This window comes from Microcaecilia unicolor, chromosome 8 (assembly GCF_901765095.1).
Source record: "Microcaecilia unicolor chromosome 8, aMicUni1.1, whole genome shotgun sequence".
NCBI lineage: Eukaryota > Metazoa > Chordata > Amphibia > Gymnophiona > Siphonopidae > Microcaecilia > Microcaecilia unicolor.
The window spans coordinates 164653003-164677661 of record NC_044038.1 but is presented as its reverse complement, the minus strand read 5'-3'; the positions used below and the strand labels follow the sequence as shown (position 1 = coordinate 164677661).

The 24659-nt window shown below is 43.2% G+C and overlaps 1 protein-coding gene across 1 annotated transcript in view; it reads right to left on the bottom strand.

Moving 5' to 3' along the window:
- The window catches only part of LOC115475753 (A disintegrin and metalloproteinase with thrombospondin motifs 2-like), a 294408-nt gene that overhangs the window by 44359 nt on the left and 225390 nt on the right, over positions 1–24659 (bottom strand). Inside the window, 4 exon segments of the mRNA XM_030211718.1 lie at positions 3300–3432; positions 7150–7175; positions 7177–7327; positions 18833–18978. Coding sequence (XP_030067578.1) covers positions 3300–3432; positions 7150–7175; positions 7177–7327; positions 18833–18978 — 456 coding nt within the window.

The following is a 24659-nucleotide window of genomic DNA, read 5'->3' as shown; positions in this document are numbered from 1 at the left end:
TCCTCCCTCCCAGCACCAGGAACCCCCCTCCTCCTAAAATTTAAAAGCGTACCTCCAACCTCCTCAGTCGGGGTTAAGGCGCGTGCGTCGGCAGCGAAGCGCCTGTGCTTCGCTCGACGCGCCTTCGGCCTTCCCTGTCTCTCAAGCTCTGGTCCCCGCCGGGACCAGAGCTTGAGAGACAGGGAAGGCCGAAGGCGCGTCGAGCGAGGCCAGGCGCTTCGCTGCCGCACGCTGCCTTAGCCCCGACTGAGGAGGTACACTTTTTAAATTTTAGGAGGAGGGGGGTTCCTGGTGCTGGGAGGGAGGGAAGGAGGGAGGGAGGACGGGCGGGCGGGCTGTTGCTCGTTGCATTGGAGGGAGGGCGGGAGGAAGGCCGAACTGGGAGGGAGAGTGGGCGGACCAGCGATGGCGACGGCGTGCGTGCCAAGGGAGAGGGCTCCGCGTGCCCTCTCTGGCACGCGTGCCATAGGTTCGCCATCACTGTCCTAGGGGGTACTGCAGTGGACTAACTGATGCACTAACTGAACGGAAAAAGCCCTTCCCTTACTAATCCCTTAGCGATTCGGAAAGGAACGGGCATGCATGAAGGAAATCACATGTAAATGAGCTGCTCACTGTTAGTTCATTTGCACACGATTTTCTTCCTAAGGAGGGGAAGCCAGTGCAGAGCAGCCAAGCATTTTGTGTGGCTGCTCTGCACATGCCAAAGATGGCTTCATACATGCAGACAAGCTGTGTGTATAATAGTCGTATACAACCTTAAATAAATTGCTGTCTACAACCATAGAAAAATACAAGTCCAGGTGAAAACGTCCAAGTACTCGTCAGGGACATCTTTTTTTTTTTTTTTTTGAGTATGGGTGAAGGACGTCCTTCGCTATGCCTTCGTCCCTGCAATGGCAGTTGAGGACATCCTTCGCTATGCCTCCATCCCTGTGATGGCAGTTGAGGATGTCCAAAATGTGGATGTTTCTGTGAGAAGGACGTTCATGCCTGCTATGCCTCCGACATCCCTTTATTTATTTACTTGCAGAAATCAACAATATACCCATACTGTTCAATAACCGAATACTGACCAGGCACACCTCATCACACCAAACCGACATTAATCAAATCAAAGGAAGAGAACCAACAAGCGCACATCCTCAACAAAATGAAAAAAAAAAGGTCATAAAAACCCACACAAACCAGGAATTGACAACAAAAGTCCACATAACATTGAACGCAAAACACTCAAATAGGCTACGTCAACGCCAGAGCCGTAGTAAACAAAACAATAACAACAGACTGGCTCACGTCAGCGAAACTTGATCTACTCTTTATCACTGAAACCTGGATCCATGATCAGAAGGACCCTATCATCTTAAACCTATGTCCTCCAGGATATAAAGTCATCCACTGGACCAGGAAAGAAAAAAGAGGAGGGGGCATAGCACTTATATACCGATCTCACTTCCACGATTGAAACCACTGAGGAATCTATAACAACCACCTCGAAATAGCCTCAATCAGAATCCACCATAAAACCCTGCTCGACCACCTAAATTGCATCCTATTCTACAGACCACTATGCAAGCATTGAATGCTTGAATGTTTTCACTTATATACACTGTCAGCTAGCACATTTGCTTATTTCCGATCTGACGAAGAAGGGCAACCTTCAAAAGCTAATCAAGAAATGTATTAAGTTATGTCCAATAAAAAAGGTATCATCTTATTTTCTTTTCCATGTTTTATTTTGTTTGATTTCTATTGATAACCTTAAGAGTGGACTAACACGGCTACCACACTCCTCTACTTAAGGTTTAATTGGAATGCGTTTGCCCATGAGTCCGTGATGTTAAAACTGAGCTTGATTTCATTGGTGATTTCTGCTAGGTCATGTTTGAAGGGGATATATATTGTGACGTCATCAGCATATATGAATGGGTTAAGGCCTTGAGTGGATAAGGACTTGGCTAATGGGGTCATCATGAGGTTGAAAAGGATCGGTGATAATGGTGATCCTTGCGGTACTCCACAATCTGGTTTCCAAGGTGGTGATATGTTTGTGTTAGCTTTCACTTGATATGTTCTTGTGGTTAAGAAAACCCTTGATCCATTTGAGTGTAGTTCCGCTAAATCCAAAGTAATCTAGGAGTCTTAGTAATATATTGTGATTGATCATGTCGAACGCGCTGGACATGTCAAATTGTAGGAGAAGTATACTTTCCCTTTTGCTATTTTATGCTTGAATTTAGTTAGGAGAGTAAGTAACACTGTTTCGGTGCTGTGTAGGGGGGCGGAATCCTGATTGTGATTCGTGTAGTATTGTGAATTTATCTATGTAATCATTAAGTTGTTTAGTTACCAAGCCTTCCATTAATTTGACTGCCAGCGGGATAGATGCTACTGGATGGTAGTTGGTAATGTCGTTTGTTTTTTTTCTTGGTGTCTTTTGGTATGGGGTAAGTAGAATGTTGCCCTTTTGGGAAGGTACCTTGTTGAAGCTTGAAGTTTAGGTGGGATGTGAGGTCTGTTATGAAGCGGTGTGGGGGGGGGGCAGATTTTATTAGGTAGCTGGGGCAGGTCGGCTGTGAGGGGAGCAAAATTTGTCCAAGTTTGGTCTGCTGGGTGTTCCCCCGAGGATGGGTCTAGTTCCTTGATGTATGGCATTTCAGGCTGTGAAAAAAAGTTTTAAAAGTTTTTTTCAGGATGGGAGGGGGTTAGTGACCACCGAGGAAGTCAGGGGAGGTCATCCCCGATTCCCTCTGGTGGTCATCTGGTCAGTTCTGGCACCTTTTCGAGGCTTGGTCGTGAAAAAAAAATGGACCAAGTAAAGTCGGTCAAATGCTTGTCAGGGACGCCCTTCTTTTTTCTATTATCGGCCGAGGACGCCCATCTCTTAATCACGCCCCAGTCCCGCCTTCGGTACGGTGCCGACACGCCCCCGGGAACTTTGTCGTTCCCGCGACGGAAAGCAGTTGAGGGCACCCAAAATCGGCTTTCGATTATGCCGATTTGGACGACCCTGAGAGAAGGACGCCTATCTCCCGATTTGTGTCGGAAGATGGGCGCCCTTCTCTTTCAAAAATTCCCCTGATAGTCTTTCTTATATGCAAGGTCCACTGCTTGCCAACATCAGCTGCTGATTCAGAGATGGTTGGAATATGATAAATACTACTACACTGACAGATTTGTTCTTGTGATTTGTCACAAATTAAGCATTCACTACGGAATGCCTACACCCTAGTACTGTAGTATAAAGCAGTTCTATGGACATATAAAAATGAAAGACCAAAAATGTTCTTATCACTCACCAAGCAGTCACCTCGCACACAAAGACTATGAGAGTCTTTATAGGAGCAGGGTGTTCCATCATGCACCATCCTTTTCATGTACACAACATCATTGGTTTCTTTGACTGGCAGTACAAATGGCATCTTTCTTTTTCTGGAGGATGACATCACAAAAGTTCTATGTTAACTGTTTCTAATCATTAGATCAGCAACTCTCATTTTAAACACTTTGGATCAATTGCATTTTCCATCATTTTCCAGTCGGGTAAGCTCCATGGCCTGGAGGTGACATCGTGAAGTGGCAACTAACTAGATCTTACGTGATGCTTCTATGCATCTGCTGCCAGTGTATCAAAGAAGGAGAGCAGAAAAAGGGGCATGCCTCTTTGAGCACTCTTTTAAGCAACCTGGCAAGTGAGTCCCTCAGTGTTGATACATGGGATAAGTGTATGTTATTTTATTGGTAGTTTAATGTTTTATTCTTTGGGGATAGTAGAAGTATTGGGTGGGCTGGTAACTCAAGCCCTTCAACTATTTGAAGGGCTATTTTAGCATTGGGAATTATGAAGGAAATGGGTTCATACCCTATCAGATTATTAATGGGGTTAGAATGGTCCCTTATAATGTTCAAAAAAGTTTAGGAGTGTTTATCCTACCTTTTTGAAAAAAGTGTCTTGCAAGAAAATATCAAAATAGCTTTTGTGTTGGTTTGCTAAATGCTTGATCAATGGGGGAAAAAAGTAGAAATAAGTTATGATCTATTGCTGACATGTAGCTGGATGTTCATGTATTACCGTTTGGCTTTCTGACAGCAATCAAAATTGTGGTTACTCAGCTGGCTCTCCAGTATATACATGTGAATTCAAACCCCATGCGTGAAAGAAGGGAGGGGAGAGTATTATTTTGCAGGCATGTTCACATTAGAAAAGATATAAAGTGTTATTCTATAAATGGTAGTTTGATTTACGACTCCCCCCCCCCCAAAAAAAAAAGTGTCCAATATAGCTGTTTAGAGATATGGAAATTATTATTCTTTCTTTTATCACTGCCGATCAATTTAAGTCAGTGTGTGATAGTAAGAGATTTTAATTTCCATGTAGATTTGAGAGGATCAATGTACAAACTGATGTTTTAGATTTTATGTTTTCCACAAAAAAAAAAGATGAAAACACACACAAAGACTGGAAACAACTACAAAGAAAATACAAATACACTATCAGACACACCAAAAGGACCTATTACAAAACCAAAATAGGACCAAATTATAAGGATACACACAAACTCTTCTCACTCGTAAACAATCTTCTAAACACTACCAAGGTTACCTCCAACAACTCAGATACCCCATCACCAACCAACCTTGCAAATTACTTCAATGAAAAAATCATAAAGCTCTGACTCATGATACCCACCAACACAACGGATTACACAAACCTCCTGGAATGTCTAGACCCAAAACCCGGAGAATGCCCAGCAGACCGATCATGGACCGACTTTGACAAGCTCTCATTAAACGAAATCTCTCATTGGCTCGGAAAATACACCAAATCACAATGCAAATTAGACATCTGCCCTAATAAGATCCGCACCTAAACAATTCAAAACAGACCTCACAAACCCACATAAATTACAGGCTTCAAAATGGACTCTTTCCCACGGATAAAGGAAACATCCTATTCACTCCACTACCGAAAGAGGCTAAAAAAAAAGCACAATGGACCTAACCAACTATCGCCAATAGCATCTATTCCACTCATGACCAAACTCATGGAAGGCGCAGTGATGAAACAACTCACTGAATACCTATATAAACACTCAATTCTGCATGAGTCTCAATCGGGATTCCGGTTGAATCACGCAACCGAAACTGGACTAGTGTCCCAACGAACTCATTCAAACAGGCAATTGCGACTGGTAACAACATCCTCCTCCTGCAATTCGACATGTCCAGTGCCTTTGACATGGTTAATCATGATATACTAATACACATACTAGAATACTTCGGAGTAGGAGGGCAAGGTTCTCAAATGGTTCAAAGGATTCCTGACCACAAGATCATACCAAGTAACAAGGAATACGGAAAGATCAACCCCATGGATCCCCTCTCTCACCACACTATTCAACCTAATGAGGATACCTCTAGCCAAACTACTAGACAATCAAAACCTCAACCCCTACATTTATGCAGATGAACGTCACAATCTACATCCCATTCAAACATGATCTAATGAAATCACCAACAGATCAACCAAAGCCTACAAATAATGCCACTTTGGCAGATGCATTCCAACTGAAGCTTAACGCAGGAAAAAAACACGTCGTTGTACTCACCTCACAACATAAACACAAGAAACATTTCCACTATAACACCCATACTGCTGCTCCCTTCCCATCTCACAAACTTGAAAATCCTTGAGTCACCATTGATCGAAACCTTACTCTTGATACCCATGTGAAAAACCGACGAAAAAGATGTTCTATACCATGTGGAAACTCAAAAGAGTAAAACCTTACTTCCCAAGATACATCTCCGTACCCTGGTACAGTCAATGGTAATAAGTCATCTGGACTACTGCAATGCACTATAACGCCGGGTGCAAAGAGCAAACAATCAAAAAACTCCAAACTGCGCAAAATACAGCCATCAGACTCATATTTGGAAAAACTAAATATGAAAGTGCAAAACCCTTAAGAGAGAAACTTCACTGGTTCCCACTTAGGGAACGCATTGCATTCAAGAGTCTGCAACGATTGTACACAAAATCATTCACGCAGATGCCCCAATCCTCGTGACCTACCTCCCAGGAATGCCACAAGATCATCCCGCAAATTTCTCAACCTGCACTACCCCAGTTGCAAAGGACTCAAATACAAGCTGATACATGCTACTACCTTCTCGTACATGAGCACGCAGTTATGGAATGCACTACCTACAGACTTGAAAGCAATCAACGAGACAACCATCTTTTGAAAATCTCTGAAGACATTCTTCTTCAACAAAGCCTACAATGAAAACTAATAGCCTTAACTAAGTCACCTCACCAACCCACTCAATTATAAACGTGCAACTCAACAACTACCCTAATCTCCTTCTTCTTTCTTCCCTCTCTATCACTACACCATTACTAACTGTATCTAACAGCCGAAATGAAAATGTTAACAAAACCTATGTAAACCACATTGAGCCTGCAAATAGGTGGGGGAATGTGGGGATACATATGCAACAAATAATAATAATAATAGTACAACCGAGTGTACACCTCAACAACCATGAGAAATGACACATTTGGATCTGGTTTCTGTGCCAGGAAGTCTACAGACGGATTATACTTCTTATATTTTAACTGTTGCACAAGTCCCATAGAGTGGCCATTATTACAATATTGTTCTATTTAAAGATTTCCTGGCATAGACCGGAAGTAGGAAGTAAGATGACATGAAGGAGAAGCTTTGCCCATGGATGGATTTAGACAAGTTCAATCTTGAGCAGGCATCGTGTCCTTAGCTTCAATCTAGGGCATGTGAAATTATTAAAAGTCACATATGGGCTCATTTTCAAAGCACTTAGCCTTACAACGTTCCATAGATTACAATGTAACTTTGTAAGTCTAAGTGCTTTGAAAATACACCTAGGCACCTATGTGTCTTTATAAAATATTACAAAAATAGGCACCGTCCTGCTCACTTTTACAACAGGGTACCTAAGTTGTGCCCTGTTGTAAAACTATCCCATAAAAGCCAATTCCCACAAGACATTATAGACTACTTATGAATTTCAGAATATTCAACCCTAATACAGTTGGTAGAGATTCTTTAGTCTAAAGTTGACATGCACTGGTAGAAGGAGACAACTTTATAACAAGGTGCTGACCATCAGGGGTGCTCATAGGGTAGCCAATGAATGTTTAGTATTCTGATATTCAAAGTAGGGATCCCAAAGTCTGCACTGCTCCTCTCGGAAATCTTCAAAGTCCTTGGAGCAGTCTTCTACTGTACAAAGCTGGAACTCATAGCTTAAACCTGCACATGAACGGCCACCATTAGCTGGGCTGTGGACAAAAAAGACTAATGACAGTTAGTGGAGCAACGGTCATTCGTGTGAAGGATGTTTATCAGGTGAGTCAACTGTGCAAAAAAAAGAACAGGGGTGGATATTTTTCAAACCTTAACTATGGTTACAGCTTCAGGTAACAGTCAACTTGGGATGTTTATTTCTTATAGGTAATACTTCTGGAGCACCATTAAATGGATTCAAGTCAATATAACACAATCTGCTTAAAAACTAACAAAAATATGCCAATGCAAGTATTAGATTATTTTATCCTCCTGGGCTGTAAGTGGATTTATATACTTCTCTCCCATTTGCTCTACCTATCCTTTGCCTTTAAAAGAAAATGAACAAGCTAATTGTTGACAAATTATTATTGCACACTCCTATTTTGCCCAGGTTTAATACAATTATGGATGGAGGATGTTTCTATTATTATATTGTTATGTTTTATGTATTATTATGCATGTTTCATTGTTAGCCCTCTAGATTTGGAGATAATGTGGGATATAAGAATTTTAAATAAATAAAAATATACAGAGAGTGAGACCTGAGGAAATCCCAGCAAGATAATTTAAAGAAGCTTAAATATGTTTTCTAATGTGGGCCACCAGGAGATAAAAATGGTATAATGACTGGATTGGCCCCCATTCCATGTTTTGGCGCATTCTGGGACATATTTGATTTATTTGGATCTGTCTCCATGGCATTCTAGGGTGATTTTTAATTGATATTGCAAAGGATATCTATATTGAATCAAAGTGTTGACAGTCTTCAGTAAAGAAAGCTTGAAATATTTTTAAGCTGTTAACCACGACAGAAAATATTAAAATAAGAAAAAAGATAGTATGTAAAATATGTAAAAAATTTTAAAATGAGAAGTTAAACATCCACTCATTTAAGTAACATTGCACTGAAATGTTTTATCAAATGCAAATTAACTTCTGGTATCACATAATGATTAAATGTTTTTTGGGGCCGTATGTCGAGTCTGGGCAAACTGGATGGGCCTTGGTCTTTATCTACCACCATCCACTATTTTAGTGTGTCTTACTATGTCTGCTGCACAGATGGAGTTCACTAGACTCACCCACAAGTTAGTTACATGTGGAGTGGGAGGCATCAACTGTTTGGAAAATCAGAATTTTTGAACAAAAGTGAATAGCAGGAGCAGCCTACGAGTTAAAGCAGTGTGCAAGTCATTTCACTCAATGCTTCAGTTACAAATTAGATTATAAGCCCTGGGGGAACAGGAAAAAAACCTATTGTTTCTGAATGTAACTTACCTAGGGCGAGTTAAATCTGAATTACTACAAGCAGTGGCGTACCTAGGGTAGTTCATACCCAGGGCCGGTCATTTTTTAACACTCCCCCCCCCCCCCCCCCCCCAAATCCAGTACTAGGCATACTGAGAATACAAAACACTCAGGACCTATAGAGCAATTCTACCATACCATAAGCAGTAATTTGTACGAGTTACACAAGGAAAAGGAAAGCATCTTAAACACTACAGTGAGCACTAGAACATCAATTCACCTATTGTAAAACGAAAACAGACAGATTAGTACAGATCGTCAATCCTGCACAGTCAATGCCAACCGAAAGCCATGTCTTTTTCACAAACACAGATACACCCTAATCCACTATAGAATAAGTAATCATAAACTTTCTATTTAGACAAAAATTAAACTGAACCCCCAATGCCAGACTCTGCATACAATGCAACACCACAGAAACAGAAAATGTCCCCTAGTACTGTGCAAAATATAAAGACAGCAGATGTAAATTTGAAAAAACTAAAATACCAATCACCACTTTACAAATTAACAAATAGAAATAAAACAAATACAGAAAATAAAATAATACCATTTTACTGGACTAATACATTTAGCTTCCAGAGGCCAAAATCTCCTTCCTCAGGTCAGTACAGTATAGTGCTGTTACAGTATCTTATCCTGACCTGAGGAAGGGGGTTTTGTTCTCTGAAAGTTAAGTCAAATGTATTAAAATTAGTCCAATAAAAAGATTACCTTATTTACATGTTCTATTTATAAACAACACAGCTACAATACTATATCCTAAAGCAAAATAATAAAAATATATATTTACAGTTTGTTGTCTCTGGTTTCTGCTTTCCTCATCTTCTTTTCACTGTCTTCCTTCCATCCAGGATCTGTCTTTGCTCTCTCTCTCTGCCATCCAGTGTCTGCCCTCTCTAATGTCCCTTCCATCCACTGTCTGCTCTCTCTCTCTCTCTGCCCCTTCCATCCACTGTCTGCCCTCTCTCTCCCTTCCATTCACCATTTGCCCCAGTCTGCCCTCTTTCTCTCTCCCCCTTCCACCCTACTACTACTACTACTACTATTTAGCATTTCTATAGCGCTACAAGGCGTACGCAGCGCTGCACAAACATGGAAGAAAGACAGTCCCTGCTCAAAGAGCTTACAATCACCCACCATCGGCCCTTTCTCTCTGCCCCTTCAATCCGTCTGCCCTCCCTCTCCCATCCATCCAGGGTCTGCCCTCCCTCACGCTCCCCACTTCCATCCAGGGTCCCCTCTCTCTCTGCCCCCCCTTTTTAGCCCCCAGTTCCACTTGCCCCTAGTTCCAGCCCCAGCCCACATCTCCCACCTGCCCCCCTTTTCAGCCCCACTATCCCACCAGTCCCCAGCCCTTTTCTCCCATCAGTCCTGAGCTTCAGCCCCCAGCCACTTCTCCCTGTCCCCTTTCAGCCCCTAGTTTCAACCCCAGCCCTTTTCTCTCACCAGTCCTGAGGTTCAGCCCCAGCCAGTTCTCCCTGTCCCTTTTAAAGCCCCCAGTTTCAGCCCCTGCCCCGTTTCAGCCCACAGTTCCAGCACTAGCCCCCTTATCCCAAATACCCTCCTTTTCAGCCCCCAGTTCCAAACCCCTTCCTCCACCACATGCTTTGCATCCCCCCTTTTCAGCCCCAGACCCATTCTCCCACCTGCCCCAGGCATGGACCCATTCTCCCTCCTGCCCTTTGTCAGACCCCAGTTCCAGCTTCAGACCCCTTCTCCCCTCTGAGCTCCCCCACCCCTCCCCAATTCCCTTCTCCCCTCTGAGAACCCCTCTGAGCTCCCCCCCACCCCTCCCCAGTTCCCTTCTCCCCTCTGAGCTCTCCCCACCCATCCCCAGTTCCCTTCTCCCCTCTGCGAACCCCTCTGAGCTCTCCCCACCCCTCCCCAATTCCCTTCTCCCCTCTGAGAACCCCTCTGAGCTCCCCCACCCCTCCCCAATTCCCTTCTCCCCTCTGCAAACCCCTCTGAGCTCCCCCACCCCTCCCCAATTCCCTTCTCTCCCCTCTGAGAACCCCTCTGAGCTCCCCCCCACCCCTCCCCAGTTCCCTTCTCCTCTCTGCGAACCCCTCTGAGCTCCCCCACCCCTCCCCAATTCCCTTCTCCCCTCTGCGAGCCCCTCTGAGTTCCCCCACCCCTCCCCAGTTCCCTTCTCCCCTCTGAGCTCCCCCACCTCCTTCTCCCATCTGAGCCCCCCCCTCCGTGGAGAGCGACAGAGCCCTCTTCTCCTGCCACCACCACCCTGCGTTTTTTTTTTTAAATCCATGCAGCGACGCAGGCAGCGCCTCGTGTCTGCCCTGCTGTGCTGTGTGCTGTGAAAAAAGAAAATCGCTTCGCTGGCGTCGGGCCTTCTCTCGCTATGTCCCGCCCTCGAGGAAATAGGAAGTTACCTCAAAAGTGGGCGGGACACAGCGAGAGAAGGCCCGACGCCGAGTGAAGCGATTTTCTTTTTTCACAGCACACAGCAGGGCAGACACGAGGCGCTGCCTGCATCGCTTGCTGAATGGATTAAAAAAAAAAACGCAGCATGGTGGCAGGAGACGACGTAGCACCCCCCCCCCCCACCCGCCGACACCCGGGGCGGACCGCCCCCACCGCCCCCCCCCCCCCTTGGTACGCCACTGACTACAAGGAGAAAACTTTGAAAGGAGAACATCAAATATTATGTGCTATAAGGCTCAATATATCTTACTTCCCTAGTGGCTTCAGCTCCCACTTCCAGAACATAAAAACAAAAAATTCTGAACAGAAGAAACCTCTCAAACCTTCAATGTCAAGAAGAAAAATCAGTTACATCAAGAAAGAACCAGGCACACCCATTAAAGGGGGGGCCCGACCACAACCGGGCTGAAGGGCAGAGAAGACAGAAGTGTGGGGGAAGGTACAGGGAGGGCCAGCTAGAGAGCAGAGGTAGTAGTGGGAGGGAAACAAGGGGTAGCAAGGGGAGGGGCAGGAAAGAAGGGGGGGAGCAAGGGAGGAGGAGAGAGGAATTCGAACTGCACAGAAAGTCCTTTTGAATTTGGAAGCAGGAGAAGAGCAACCCTGGGCAGCAGCAGTGTTGCCAGGTGGGCGGTTTTACCGCCCAATTGGGCGGTTTTCCGCGACCCGCCACGGGAAATTTTGCCCGCGGCGGGCTGCGGTTTTTTGGGCGGCTTTTTGGGTTTCTGTGCGGTTTTTTTGGGCGGCTTTTTGCCTTTTTCGGCCGCGGGGGGGCGGGGTTAGTGACGTTTTTTGGGCGGGGTTAGTGACGTTTTGGGCGGGCCGATGACGTGGGAGGCGGGGCCGATGACGTAGGAGGCGGGGCCGATGACGTGGGAGGCGGGGCCGATGACGGGGAGGCGGGGCCGATGATGGGGAGGCGGGGCCGATGACGGGGGAGGCGGGGCCGGTGACGGCAGGGGCGGGGCCGGTGACGACGGGGGTGATGACGCGGGGGTGGGGGTGTCAGGGGCGGGGTTTGTGTTTGGGCGGGTTTTGGGCTGGTTTTTGGGCTGGATTGGGCTAGAAAAAAATTTTCCACCTGGCAACCCTGGGCAGCAGCTCCTGAAATTTTTACAGGCGCATGTTTTGCGTCTGCCCTGGGCAGAGCTTGTGCAGAGTACAGCCAAAGAAGCTCTTACAGCAGAGCACGATATTCCAGCGAATTGAGAACAATTTTTACGGTATGTAGACATTTAAAACTTTGTGTGGCTGCAAGGCATTTTAGCTTTCTCTTGCCGACCCCTGTTTAGCTTTTCCAGGATGGCCGGCCATCTCGGGTTAGCCGCCTATCTCACGGGATTATGCGCACTAGGCTAGAGTCCCACATACGTTGCCCATGGCGCATGGCAGTTGGGTTTGCCACAGCGCGTTTGCCGATTTTGGCCGGCCATGCAGTGCTCACAATCCGCAGTGCATAGCACGGCACTGAGGCACGACTCGGAAGACCTTGTGCACAGCACTGAACCGAGGTGCAAACGATCTCAGGGAGACGAAAACACCTTTAAAGGTACGTCATTTTTGCTCTTCTCCTGCCTCAGCGGCACACCGCACGTTAAGATGCGGTGATGGCCGGCCAATAATACTTGGCCGACAGTTACGTGTTATACGGCAACAGACCTTCGAGCCCCGTTGTGGCCGGCCACACCGTGTTATCTAATTCGAAAAATTAATGCGTTATAAGCTGTCCATGCCAATACAGCGACGGACCTTAAAACCCATTATGGCCGTTGATTGTTCTACAGGCACACGTGTCTAGGCCCATTTCGGTTGATCCGGCAGACCTAGTGCATAGCACTGCACTGAGGCACGACTTGGAAGACCTTGTGCACAGCACTGAACCGAAACGCAAACGATCTCAGGGAGATGAAAACACCTTTAACGGTACGTCATTTTTGCTGTTCTCCTGCCTCAGCGGCACACCGCATGTTAAGATGCAGTGATGGCCGGCCAATAATACTTGGCCGACAGTTACGCGCTATACGGCAACGGACCTTTGTGGCAGCCAAATGGCTGGACAGCCAAATGGCAGATGAAATTTAATGTAGACAAATGGAAAGTGATGCACATTGGGAAGAATAATCCGAATTATAGATATCTGATGCTGGGGTCCACTTTAGGAGTTAGCAGTCAAGAAAAAGACCTAGGTGTCATTGCAGACAATAAGCTGAAATCTGTCCAGTGTGCGGTGGCAGCCAAAAAAGCAAACAGGATGCTAGGAATTATTAGGAGAGGGATGCAAAATAAGACCAAAATATTATAATGCCTCTGTATCGTTCCATAGTGCGACCTCACCTTGAGAATTATGTTCAATTCTGGTCGCAGTATCTAAGAAAAAAAAAAAAAGATCTAGCGCAATTAGAAAAGGTTCAAAGAAGAGCGACCAAAATGATAGACGGGATGGAATTGATCCCATATGAGGAAATGATAGCCGGGATGGAACTGATCCCATATGAGGAAAGACTAAAAAGGTTAGAGCTCTTCTACTTGGAAAAGTGATGGCTGAGGGGGGATATTGACTGAGGTCTACAAAATCCTGAGTGGGTGGATGTGAATCGAGTTTTCACTCATTAAAAAAAGTATAAAGACCGGGGACACTCAATGAAATTGTATGGAAATACTTTTAAAACAAATAGGAAATATTTTTTCACTCAAAGAATAGTTAAGCTCAGGAACTCGCTGGAGGATGTGGTAACAGCAGTTAGTGTATCTGAGTTTAAAAAAGCTTTGGACATGTTCCTGGAGGAAAGTCTATAGTCTATTGAGACAGACATGGGGAAGCCACTGCTTGCCCTGGGATTAGTAGCATGGAATGGTGCTACTAATTGGGTTTCTACCAGGTATTTGAGACCTGGATTGGCCCCTGTTGGAAGCAGGGTACTAAGCTAGATGGACCATTGGTCTGACCCAGTATGGCTCTTCTTAAGTTCTAAAATCTATCGGAAAGTGGCTGACTCACAAGGAAATATATTGAATTGAACTAAAGAAGATGATTTGTACTAAAAAAAAAAAAAAAAAAACTAGACTATAATAGTTTGCAAAATGGGAAAACTGGTTCTGAACTTGCTGGTGTCTGAATTTTTCCATTGAATTAGGTGATGCCAAAAGAGACACAGTACTATTTCATTCTATTTGGAAGTATGGGGCACCTTTCCAGAACCCTTACTTTGATGCAGTATAATGAGGGAAGCAGTTGGCAAAGGTGGCACTGTTGTCATCCTTGATAAGAATGATTATGTGGCAGAAGTAGAATGACATTTGGCAGACAGATCTTTTATGTTCCTCTAGAGAAAGGTCCTATCCTAGACCTACAGACCAAAATATAGGACTTCCTACAAATAGGTGCTGAGGTGGGTTTCCTTACCGCAAAGGGAGTTGATTTTTTTTTTTTTACAGCACCCAGTGATTCCTACTAAGATATATAAATCCCTGGTTAATCCTCCAGGCTGCCCATTTGTGTTTGCTATAGGTTCAGTGCCTGAACTGTTATCACAGTTTGTTGATATTATTTGCATGGGCGTAGACTGGGGGGGGCAGTGCCCCCCCAAATGACAAAGACAACGAAGACGAGTCTTTCCCGCAGCGGCGAACGGGCGGGTGGGAAAGCAGCAAGCAAGTAGCCATGCTGAACTCCATCCTTCGCTTCCTGAATCCTGCCCTCTCAGTGTCCCGCCCGCCCCAATGACATCAGAGGAAGGCGGGACGCAGAGAGAGGGCAGGATTCAGGAAGCGAAGGATGGAGTTCAGCGTGGCTGCTTGCTTGCTGCTTTCCCACCCGCCCGTTTGCCGCTGCAACTTGAGCTAAAGTTTTTTTTAAACAACTGGTAAGTTAGAAAAATGTATTCTTGAGTGTATGGGAGGAATGTTTACATGTGTTTCCATATTAATGTGACTTTTCTATTTATTAAAAGTCATTTTCTGATGGTGTAGATAATTTTATTGCTCTTTTTTTGGGGTGGGGGAGGAGGGCAAAGGAACCATAGGTAATCAGTGATGCGAATGGAGTGATACAGAAAACAGGGGAAGGGATGGGAGGATTTATTCACTTTTCACTGATGTCTGAGAGTGAGTTACATTCAGCTACAGTAGGGATTTCCCTATCCCCAATTGGCTTACAATCTATTTACTACACTATGCTTGTTTATTGGAGGGATGGGTTAAATATCTCAATAAATAAGTAAGGGGTCCTTTCAGAAAGGCGCACTAGCGTTTTTAGCATGGGTAAGGAGGAAAGAAGGAAGGAAGGAAGGGAGAAAGAGCTGGCTTGATATCTCATACATGTTCGTTATGGTTATTCCCCGCTGCCGATCCTTTTGACCCCGCCGCCGCCAACCTGCCGCTGCCATCAGGTACCTTTGCTGGCGGGGGTCCACAACCCCCACCAGCCGAAGTCCTCTTCAGCACTGGTCAGCGCTGAAGAGGACTTTGGCTAGCAGGGGTTGGGGACCCCCGCCAGCAAAGGTACCTGACAGTGGAGGAGGGTTGGCAGGAAGGGTCAAAAATGGCGGCGGCGCTGGGGGCTAAAATGTGCCCCTCAACTCGGGCTCTGGACCCCCCTCATGCTGAAGTCTGGCTACACCCTTGCCTCTAAGGGCCTTATTCTATAAAGGTTATGCTCCTAAATTTACGCTCCTAAAATTTACACTCCTGAACATAATTTCCTAAATGTAGGGAACATAGATTACGCTAGTAATTTAGGAGCATAACCTTTATAGAATAAGGGCCAGATTCTATATATGGCGCCTAAAAAATCAGTGCGGTAAACATTTCCACCTAAGCGTATTCTATAAGCAATGCCTAGATTTAGGCATGGTATATAGAATACGCTTAGTTGATATCACAGAGTCTAAAACTACATGTCCATTTAAGCCAACAAAACTGTGGCCTAAATCCCTGTGCATAGATTTACGTGCACTGGGCTATATTCTATAATCACATGTAAATTTTGGAATGTCCACAAGATGCCCAATTTCCCCACCTATAGCCACGCCCCTTCTGGAGTGTGTGCATTAGAATTTAGGCACAGTTCATTATAGAACATACTTAGCAAGTTGTGTGCGTAAATTCTAATTATTGCCAATTATTGCTCATTATTGCTTAAGAGCTGTTATCAATTATGATTACCTTGTTAAGCCCAATTAAGTTACACACATTGTTATATGCCTGGATTGTGGTGCAAATCTCTATACAGAATCTGACAGTAAATACCTAAATGTAGACATCTAATTACCAAGATAAGGCTCCTAAAAAGGGATGCACATGTGTATTTAAGAAAATGAGTAACATTAGCTCTGGATGGGACTTTTCTTTTTAGTGATGCTTTTCGCTGACTCCTATTGGTTCCTATAATTGCCTTGGTTGACTACTGGAACACATTAGACGTCCCTTCTGTAGGTACGTTTCCCCATCTTTTCTTCTGCTTATTGTAGTTCTACCCCTTGACCCTCACTCTGTCTGTGAGTCACATTTCTTTTTGTTACTATTTGAATGTAAGCCGTCTAGATGGTGCATATGTATGGTGGGGTAGAAAGTAATTAATAAATTTGTAAACTTGCTGTTTAAATGTATTTTCTCCCTCAAATTATGTTGTCTAAAATTATCAAGACTGTGATACACTGCAGAAGAACCTAAATACAATAAACACAAATATCAACCCTCCACATGCTGGGCCATATGCTATAACTATGTGCATAAATTTTGGAACGCCCACGAAATGTCCATTTCCTTGCCCATAGACACACTCCTTTTGAACTGCATGCAGTTTGTTATAGAATATGCTTAGTGAGTTGTGTGCGTAAATTCTAATTATTGCCAATTATTGCTTGTTAAGTGCTGTTATCAACACTGATTAGCTTGTTAAGCCAATTAAAGTTACACACATTGTTATACAATACACCTGGATTTCGGCAGGGATCTCTAGGCACACTATATAGAATCCGGCAGTATGTGCACAAATTTATAGAATATCACCATTTGCATGCATTACTACGATCTAAAACTAGGTGGCTCCTTTTAGAATGACCCCCTCTTGAATTCTGCATAGAACAGTCACTTTGACTTATTACTTATTGTTCGTATCTGTAATTCCATTACAGTGTGTGTTCAATGTTGACATTTTTCATGACAAATTGAAAAACAAATGAATGTCCCATTTTCCATATTTTGCAAATTTTTTAAAATCTTTTTCTGTAGCGAGTCCAAGGTTTCAAGTTTAGTCTGTGATCATCCTTGATTATGTAAGAGCATCTCAAAAACTCTTACTGTTCTTATTGAAGCACATGGGACAGCAGTACATATTTTAACAAGTCAATGTTAATGCACACAGGTGAACTATATGTGTACGTGCGCATTTTTCTACATGCGTATTTCATAACTTTGCACTAATGAACTACATGCACACTGGTACAAGTATGTGCCTGTCATGTTGTAAACCACCTTGGGTCGTATTTCTTTGAAAAAGGTGGTATACAAATATAAAACAGAATAGACCAGAATATATACAGTATATGGGGGAAAGAAAAACCTTGTGCTTTAGATCACATCCAGTTATCTAGAAAAATATCTACTATCTGCAAACAATCAAGTACTCCACTCTAATACTACTTTCATTCTTGTTACCTGCAACTAATGTTTAGCGGCCCTTTTACAAAGGCACGCTGAAAAATGGCCTGCGGTAGTGTAGATGCATGCTTTGGGTATGCACAGAATCATTTTTCAGTGCACCTGTAAAAAAATGCCTTTTTTATTTTTGCCAAAAATGGACGTGCGGCAAAATGAAAATTGTCCATTTTGGGTCTGAGACCTTACCGCCAGCCATTGACCTAGCAATAAAGGCCCATGCAGTAACCAGGCGGTAATGACCTGCACACGTGTGTTCAATACGTGCGTCCGAAAATAATTATTTTTTGGACGCGCGCCAAAAATGAAATTACCGCAAGAGCCACACGGTAGCTGGGCAGTAACTCCACGTTGGGCACTCGTAGACACTTATGTGGCTTAGTAAAAGGGCCCCCTAGTATTCAAAATATACAAGTTCTTAACAAAGAGCTGAGTACTTGATGTCGCTGGCCCAGATATTCAGACCACAGGAGATAGCCAGGCTGTCTCTTGTGGTCCACGCTGAACCCAGATATTCAATTCCGAACTGTTTGCAGTGACCAGCATTGAATATCTGGGTTTTTTGGGCCGGTTTGAAGACAACCGGCTATGTCGATATTCAGACATAGCTAGTTATCTTTAAAGTGGCCAAATATATACCAGGGTTTGACGCAACCAAATATGACTGCAAAACCCGGTTTAAAAATCAGCATTTAGCCAGTTATATCATGTGATATAACCGGTTATTCACTAACCGTGGATATTCAGTGGAGGATAGCAGGTTATCCCCCGCTGAATATCGGATAGCCAGTTAAGCGCTATTTAACTGGTCAGCATCCATTCTGACTGATTACATATCGCTAAATATCAGGCAGAGTTTCTTTATCAACAAATACATGGAACTTCCATTACTCATACATATTCATCTGACAAAACCATGTTGCCAATTCTTATTGGATATAAAGTAGTCTACTGTATATTTGGCAACCCTAGAATATCGTTGTGGAAGTGATTAATTTTTTATGTTTGCCAAGTGTGTGTATTAATTTTACAATAACGAGAACTCCCCACTAGCATGATCATTGACATAAAGACTCCACCTAGCGTCCACTCACTGAGGATTATCACATTGCCGTGTTCTGTACTTCACCCCTGTTCCACAGGTCCGTGAACAGGAGCCAAATTTGCTCCATGACCCCCAATTTCCATCTTGTTTCAAGATATCTGGAGTTAGCCAAATGCAATGTCCTTTGAAGCAATGCTATGAGAAATAAAAAGATTTTTAAAAATAAGCTTTTTAAACATAACCAACAGTGATTTTTGAAGATAAATTTATCACTATTTTGTACACATGAAGGGCAATTCTCTAAACTGGGTGCCAACATTTATGGGGGAGCAGGGGTAAGCAATCGGCAACAGCTCACATTTCAGAAGCAAAAGTAATGAATAACCTACATAGGGCTAGCTATCATTGAAGGAAAGTTGGAGGTGCACCCTGCATTCTGGCAGGTGGGGGAGGGGGCAGAAATCAGTGTGAATTGTTTGTCTTTACTGATGTTAATCTCAGCCAAGACACACAAGTAAGCAACCCTGATGGCCCCCAGAGGGAAAATGTGAATGTTCAGCAAATGTTGAAAGGCGACAGCGAGAACGTGGAGCCATGGAGCTGTATAAATACTGGTATAGCAGAATCAAAATAAAACAAGAAATGTGACATAATTAACTTTTTCCTAGACAGAGAACAGTAGGAGAGGGGATTATACTTTCAATTGTACTAAAAGCAGTTTACAATATAAATCAGAAAATAGGGAAGGATTCTATCATATTACAGGAAAGGGATAATAACAATGATAAAATATAAAAACACTTCAAAACAGGTGGTTCTGCCATCAAAGACCCCTCCTGGTTAACCTAATTGATAGAATAATCAGTGAAAAAAAGGGTCTTTAATTTGGCCTTATATTTTTCAAGGGATTGCTGCATCCTTAAGTCATTAGGGAGGGCATCCCCATGGCAGCAACCACATTAAAGATCCTTGAGTGAACAAAATCATAGGAGAGTTATCAAAAGGAGAGAATAGCCAATAAGCTTGCATGAAATGACCTAGGGGTTCTGGTTGAACAATATGGAATAAGTAACTGAGATAAATAAAAGAATTATTATTAATTCATGACTGATTCTCTCTACTCTGCTCTATTATTAGGCTTACCACCTTATTCGCTCACAAAAAACAAAGTGATTTATATCACATAAGATTAAATACATCAATATAGCACAGTATAATACATAAAAAAAACCTTTTTAGCAATTCCTAATGCATTCCTACCCATCCCCCATTCGCAGAAGTTATTGAAAGTTTCCAACCATTACGACTGACATGAGGCAGTTTGTAGAACATTCACTGTCCATCATTCAGCCCTCTAACATTGCTTCCACCAGCAATCAGGGGTCCTTTTAATAAGGTGCACTGAAAAGTGGCCTGCGCTGGTACAGATGCGCGTATTGGATGTGAGCAGGTCAATTTTTCAGTGAACCTGCAAAAAGGCCTTTTTTTGCCGAAAATGGACGTGCGGCAAAATGAAAATTGGTGCGTGTCCATTTTACCACCGCCCATTCATTTAGCAGTAAGGTCTCACGCGTTAACTAGGCGGTAATTGTCAGCATGTGTACAATGTTAATTACTGCCTGGTTAGCGCCGCACGCCAGAAAATAAAATAAAATAAAAAATGAAATTAACGCCTGGGCCACGTCGTAGCCAGGCGGTAGTTCTGAATTGGCACACGTTGGGCATGCATAGGCACCTACATGGCTTAGTAAGAGGGCCCCTCAGTACCTTCTCCTGGATTTGATATTGCAGTCCAATTTCTATGCCTCTCTCCTCTCCCTGGCTTCAAATACTAGTAGCAGTCTACCCTATTCATTCTTCATTTTTCCTGCAGGAACTGGGAGAACATGCTAACTATGGAACTTCAGAGCAAAGCTATCTATTCTTGTGTAGCAATGTAGCCTCATAGCTGCCGAAAGGGGGGGGGGGGCAGAGGGAAACAATTCCCCAGGCCTGGTGCAGGGGGTCTCTCTCTCCTGCTCTTGACGGGACCTGGGTGATCGAGTCCCGACAGGAGCAGGAAACTCCAGCGCTGGGCCCCCCTTGCATTGCCTGCCTAGTAGCTGCTGGGTCCTCAGGCCGTGCATGCTCAGTTTTGAGACAGAGCATGTGTGACCTTAGGAAAGCAGCCACAGGGATAGGGAATGCTGGGCAGAGGAAGGAGCCGCGCTGCCTGCAGCTGGTGGGATCAGCCAAGGTACTTTGGGTGGGCAGGAGGGGGGGGCGGCGGCATCGATGATGATTTTTGGGGGGGGGGGGGGGGTGGCAGCAGCGATGACAATGTTGCTCCAGGCCCGGTGGCAGCGGTCCTGCCCTGGGCCTGGCTCAGTCTCTCGGTGGCCCTGGGTAGCCTTGGTGGTACAGACTGCATGGATTGGGCTTGTTGCAAAGGCCAAGCAGGACACACCAGCAAATGAGATGTGACAAGGAATCCTCTTACCTAGCAGACTTACAAACACAGAGAAAGCTACAGCTTTAAAGAAGACCTTTTTGGAATTGCAGTGTTTTTTTTTTTAATGTTTTATTAGAATGCTTGGTTTTGAGAGCCTTAAGAATAGATTATTGCATTTGTGCAGCTCACAGGGTGTGCCCTTTAATTATCTTCTGTTAGCATCTACAAGGGATTGGCTCAGATGTTACACATCCCTTTTAATGGCATGTTTCAAGTAAAATATTGTATTTACCAGAAAGCAATTAAAATCACATTACAATTATCTGCTTATTCTGGCTTCGATTCTGTCACATTCACGAGTAAATCTCTGCAGAATAGAACTGAATATTCTCCAAGTTGGACTGAATAATGCCCACAGTCAAAAATCTCGCCAGTTATGCAGTTCATGAATTTTACAGAATTGACGTCCAAGCTTGTTCTTTTTGTAGTATTATGTTATCATTCATTATTCATATTTTGACAAGTGAAATGACTGGGAAACAGTTCCTACATGCCTAACGAAAGGAGACAAACTGCTTCTAAAGAGAATGACCTTAAAAATCAAACAGCACTACAAGTCAGTTGGCTATAAATTCCTATTTTTAAATAAAGCAGCAGTATCTTATAACTGCAGATTCCCTGTATGATATATTAATACTTTCATTTTCCTGGGTAATAATGAGCGACTTTCACATCACACTCATTCACATACAGGTATGCTAATTAAGATCTCTATAGTCTACTGTTCAAATTCTGATGTCCTTGAATACTACCAACCTACTACCACTATCATCTCTATTGTGCCAGTTGCAGTGCCGGATTTAAGAATTTCAGAGATAATCCCAAACATTTTTTTTAGCCATCAACGCAGCCCTAGTTAAGGCTACCACCTGGTCTCCTTAACAATATAATCATTGAGCTTCTCCTTGTGTTTAGTGCTCAACATATGACCACTGATGAAGTGGATGCAAAACTCAGCGAGACGAGTTAGACAACTGCATTGCGATAAGCGAGCTCTTATGATAGTACCTTTCACAAAGCCGAGCCTTATTTAGTTGACAAATTGTTTTGAATATTTGGATTGTCTATACACTATAATCGTTCATGCACATGTACAGCACTGAACACAAAGAGGGGCTTGGTGATTATATGGTTAAGGATTCTAAGTAGCAGTCTTAAATAGGGCTGCTTCTCTTTGATCTGGATCTTGGTGCCTTTAAAAATATTCACCCTGGCCAGTTGCCTATGTCTAAATGTGGGTCTGGTTAGTACAGGTATTTATTTATTTATTTACTAGAATTTAAGGCCATGTTTACAAAGGCACTCTAGCATTTTTAGCGTGTGCTAATAACGTAGATGGCCATAATATTCTTATGGGCATCTACACAGTTAGTGCTTGCTAATTTTTAGCATGTGCTAAAAATGCTAGTGTACCTGATGTGCTCTGTAGGCATGTTAGTGTGTTTAATGCACGTTAAACGCTAACGGGCCCATAGAAATGTATAGGCACATTAGTGTTTAATGTGCTCTAAATTTAAAGGCGCATTAACGCTAACTCACCTTAGTAATCATACCCCTTAGACAAGTCAATCAAAAGGTATCAGGAATTTTAATTATTACAGTGAACATGATTAAATCAAGTAGACTAATATTGGGAAGATTTAAGATGGGGCTCTTAGTCAGAGCTTGAATATGGCCAGAGGGGGAGCAGGATGCACTAACTCAGGAAGGCTTCTCCAGCCATATGGAGCAGCAAGATGGAAAGCTGTGCGTTGTTAATGGAGAAGGCAGCTTACCTAAAGAACAGTGGTAAGAGGGGTGCTAAGGAGGGAAGAGAGTCAAGAAGTTAAGTAGTGCTAGAGACTGGAGACATTTGTTAGTGATCAGGGGACGCTTGAACTTAATGCTAAGGCTTATGGAAAGTCAATGTAGTGACATGGGATGGATTACATGGTGATAACAGCATTGGAAAAAGTTGAACAGCTAAAATTTTAATGTTGTAATGGGGATGGATGGTTCAGTGGGATGCCCGTGAGAAGCAGAGTGCTGTAGAATAAGTGGGAGAGAGGGTAAGATATTGGTTAAGAAGTTTGGTATTTATTCATAGAAAAAAAGGATTGGATTTGGGTGATGTTGTAAAGAAATAAACAATGAGGTAGTTATTTGACCGGCCACCAAAGGCATAGGCACATAAGGACAAAGTAGCCACATAGCTTTATCAATTCATCTCTGAACTCTGGAAATGCTGGCATAACTTTATATGGATTACTTGTCCATATAAAGTTATCTCCTGCCATTTGGTCAGAGGTCAACACAAATTATACAGATAACAGCTGAATTTCACCAAATTCTCTATTTCATTTTTTTTTGGTTAACATTGCTTGATGAACAGCTATTCTAAAAAAGGTCATATGTAGGGCATTACATATGTACAGTTCTAAAAGTATATTTTACATAAATCCATACAATTTACCTACATGTCAGTCCTTATACAGTTCGTACCTTGTTCCAAGGTCATAGTAAGCCATATAAGAACCTTCCCCATTCCCACAGTCCTCTTTTGAAGCCCAACAAAAAATATATAAACTCATCAAACAGGAATATATCTAGAACCAACAATCCTTCCTAGGCACCAGGGCTACAAACCTTACAGAAGGCCATATACTTTTGCTCAAGCCAGACCTCTCTCTAGGGACCCAATTCACAGGGCTGGGATAGCACAACCAATCAGATCCAAGGGAACTGTGGGATAACCCAAAGATCTCGCTAAGATCTTAATCTAACTTTTTGGCCTTCCCTGGTCCATGCACAAGTCCCATAGAGCAACTTCTATGGCCAAAATTTATCTATATAAGCACTGAGAATTTTTTTAAAGTCCTTATGAGGTGGAACCTACTGCACGAGGGATTCTGAATATCAGCTTCAATGTCTTATTTAAAAAGTATGAAATAATAGCGGAAGTCTTATAGTATGTGAAATGCAGACAGACATAATCAAGGTATTTTCATCTTTGTACAATAATTTCCAATTAATGAAATATATTTATAAAAAAAATTCACACACATACATACACAAACAAGAACATAAGAAAAGCCATGATGTCAGACTGAGGTCCATCAAGCCCAGCATCCTGTCTCCGACAGTGGCTAGTCCAAGCTGCAAGTACCTGACACATCTAAAAAAACATGAGATCTATTCCCCAAAGATAATTTCTAGGTATGAACAATGACTTTCCCAAATCTATCTCACTAATAAAATTTTATAGATTTTTCCTCCCAGGAACTTGTCCAATCCTCTTTTGAACGCTGCTATGTTGGAAGACAACATGCTTGAATCGTGGTCACTGCAAATTTGTGCATTGTTCATCTGATCAAGTAACCCCTTGAAGAAGTTTCATTATTTGTGG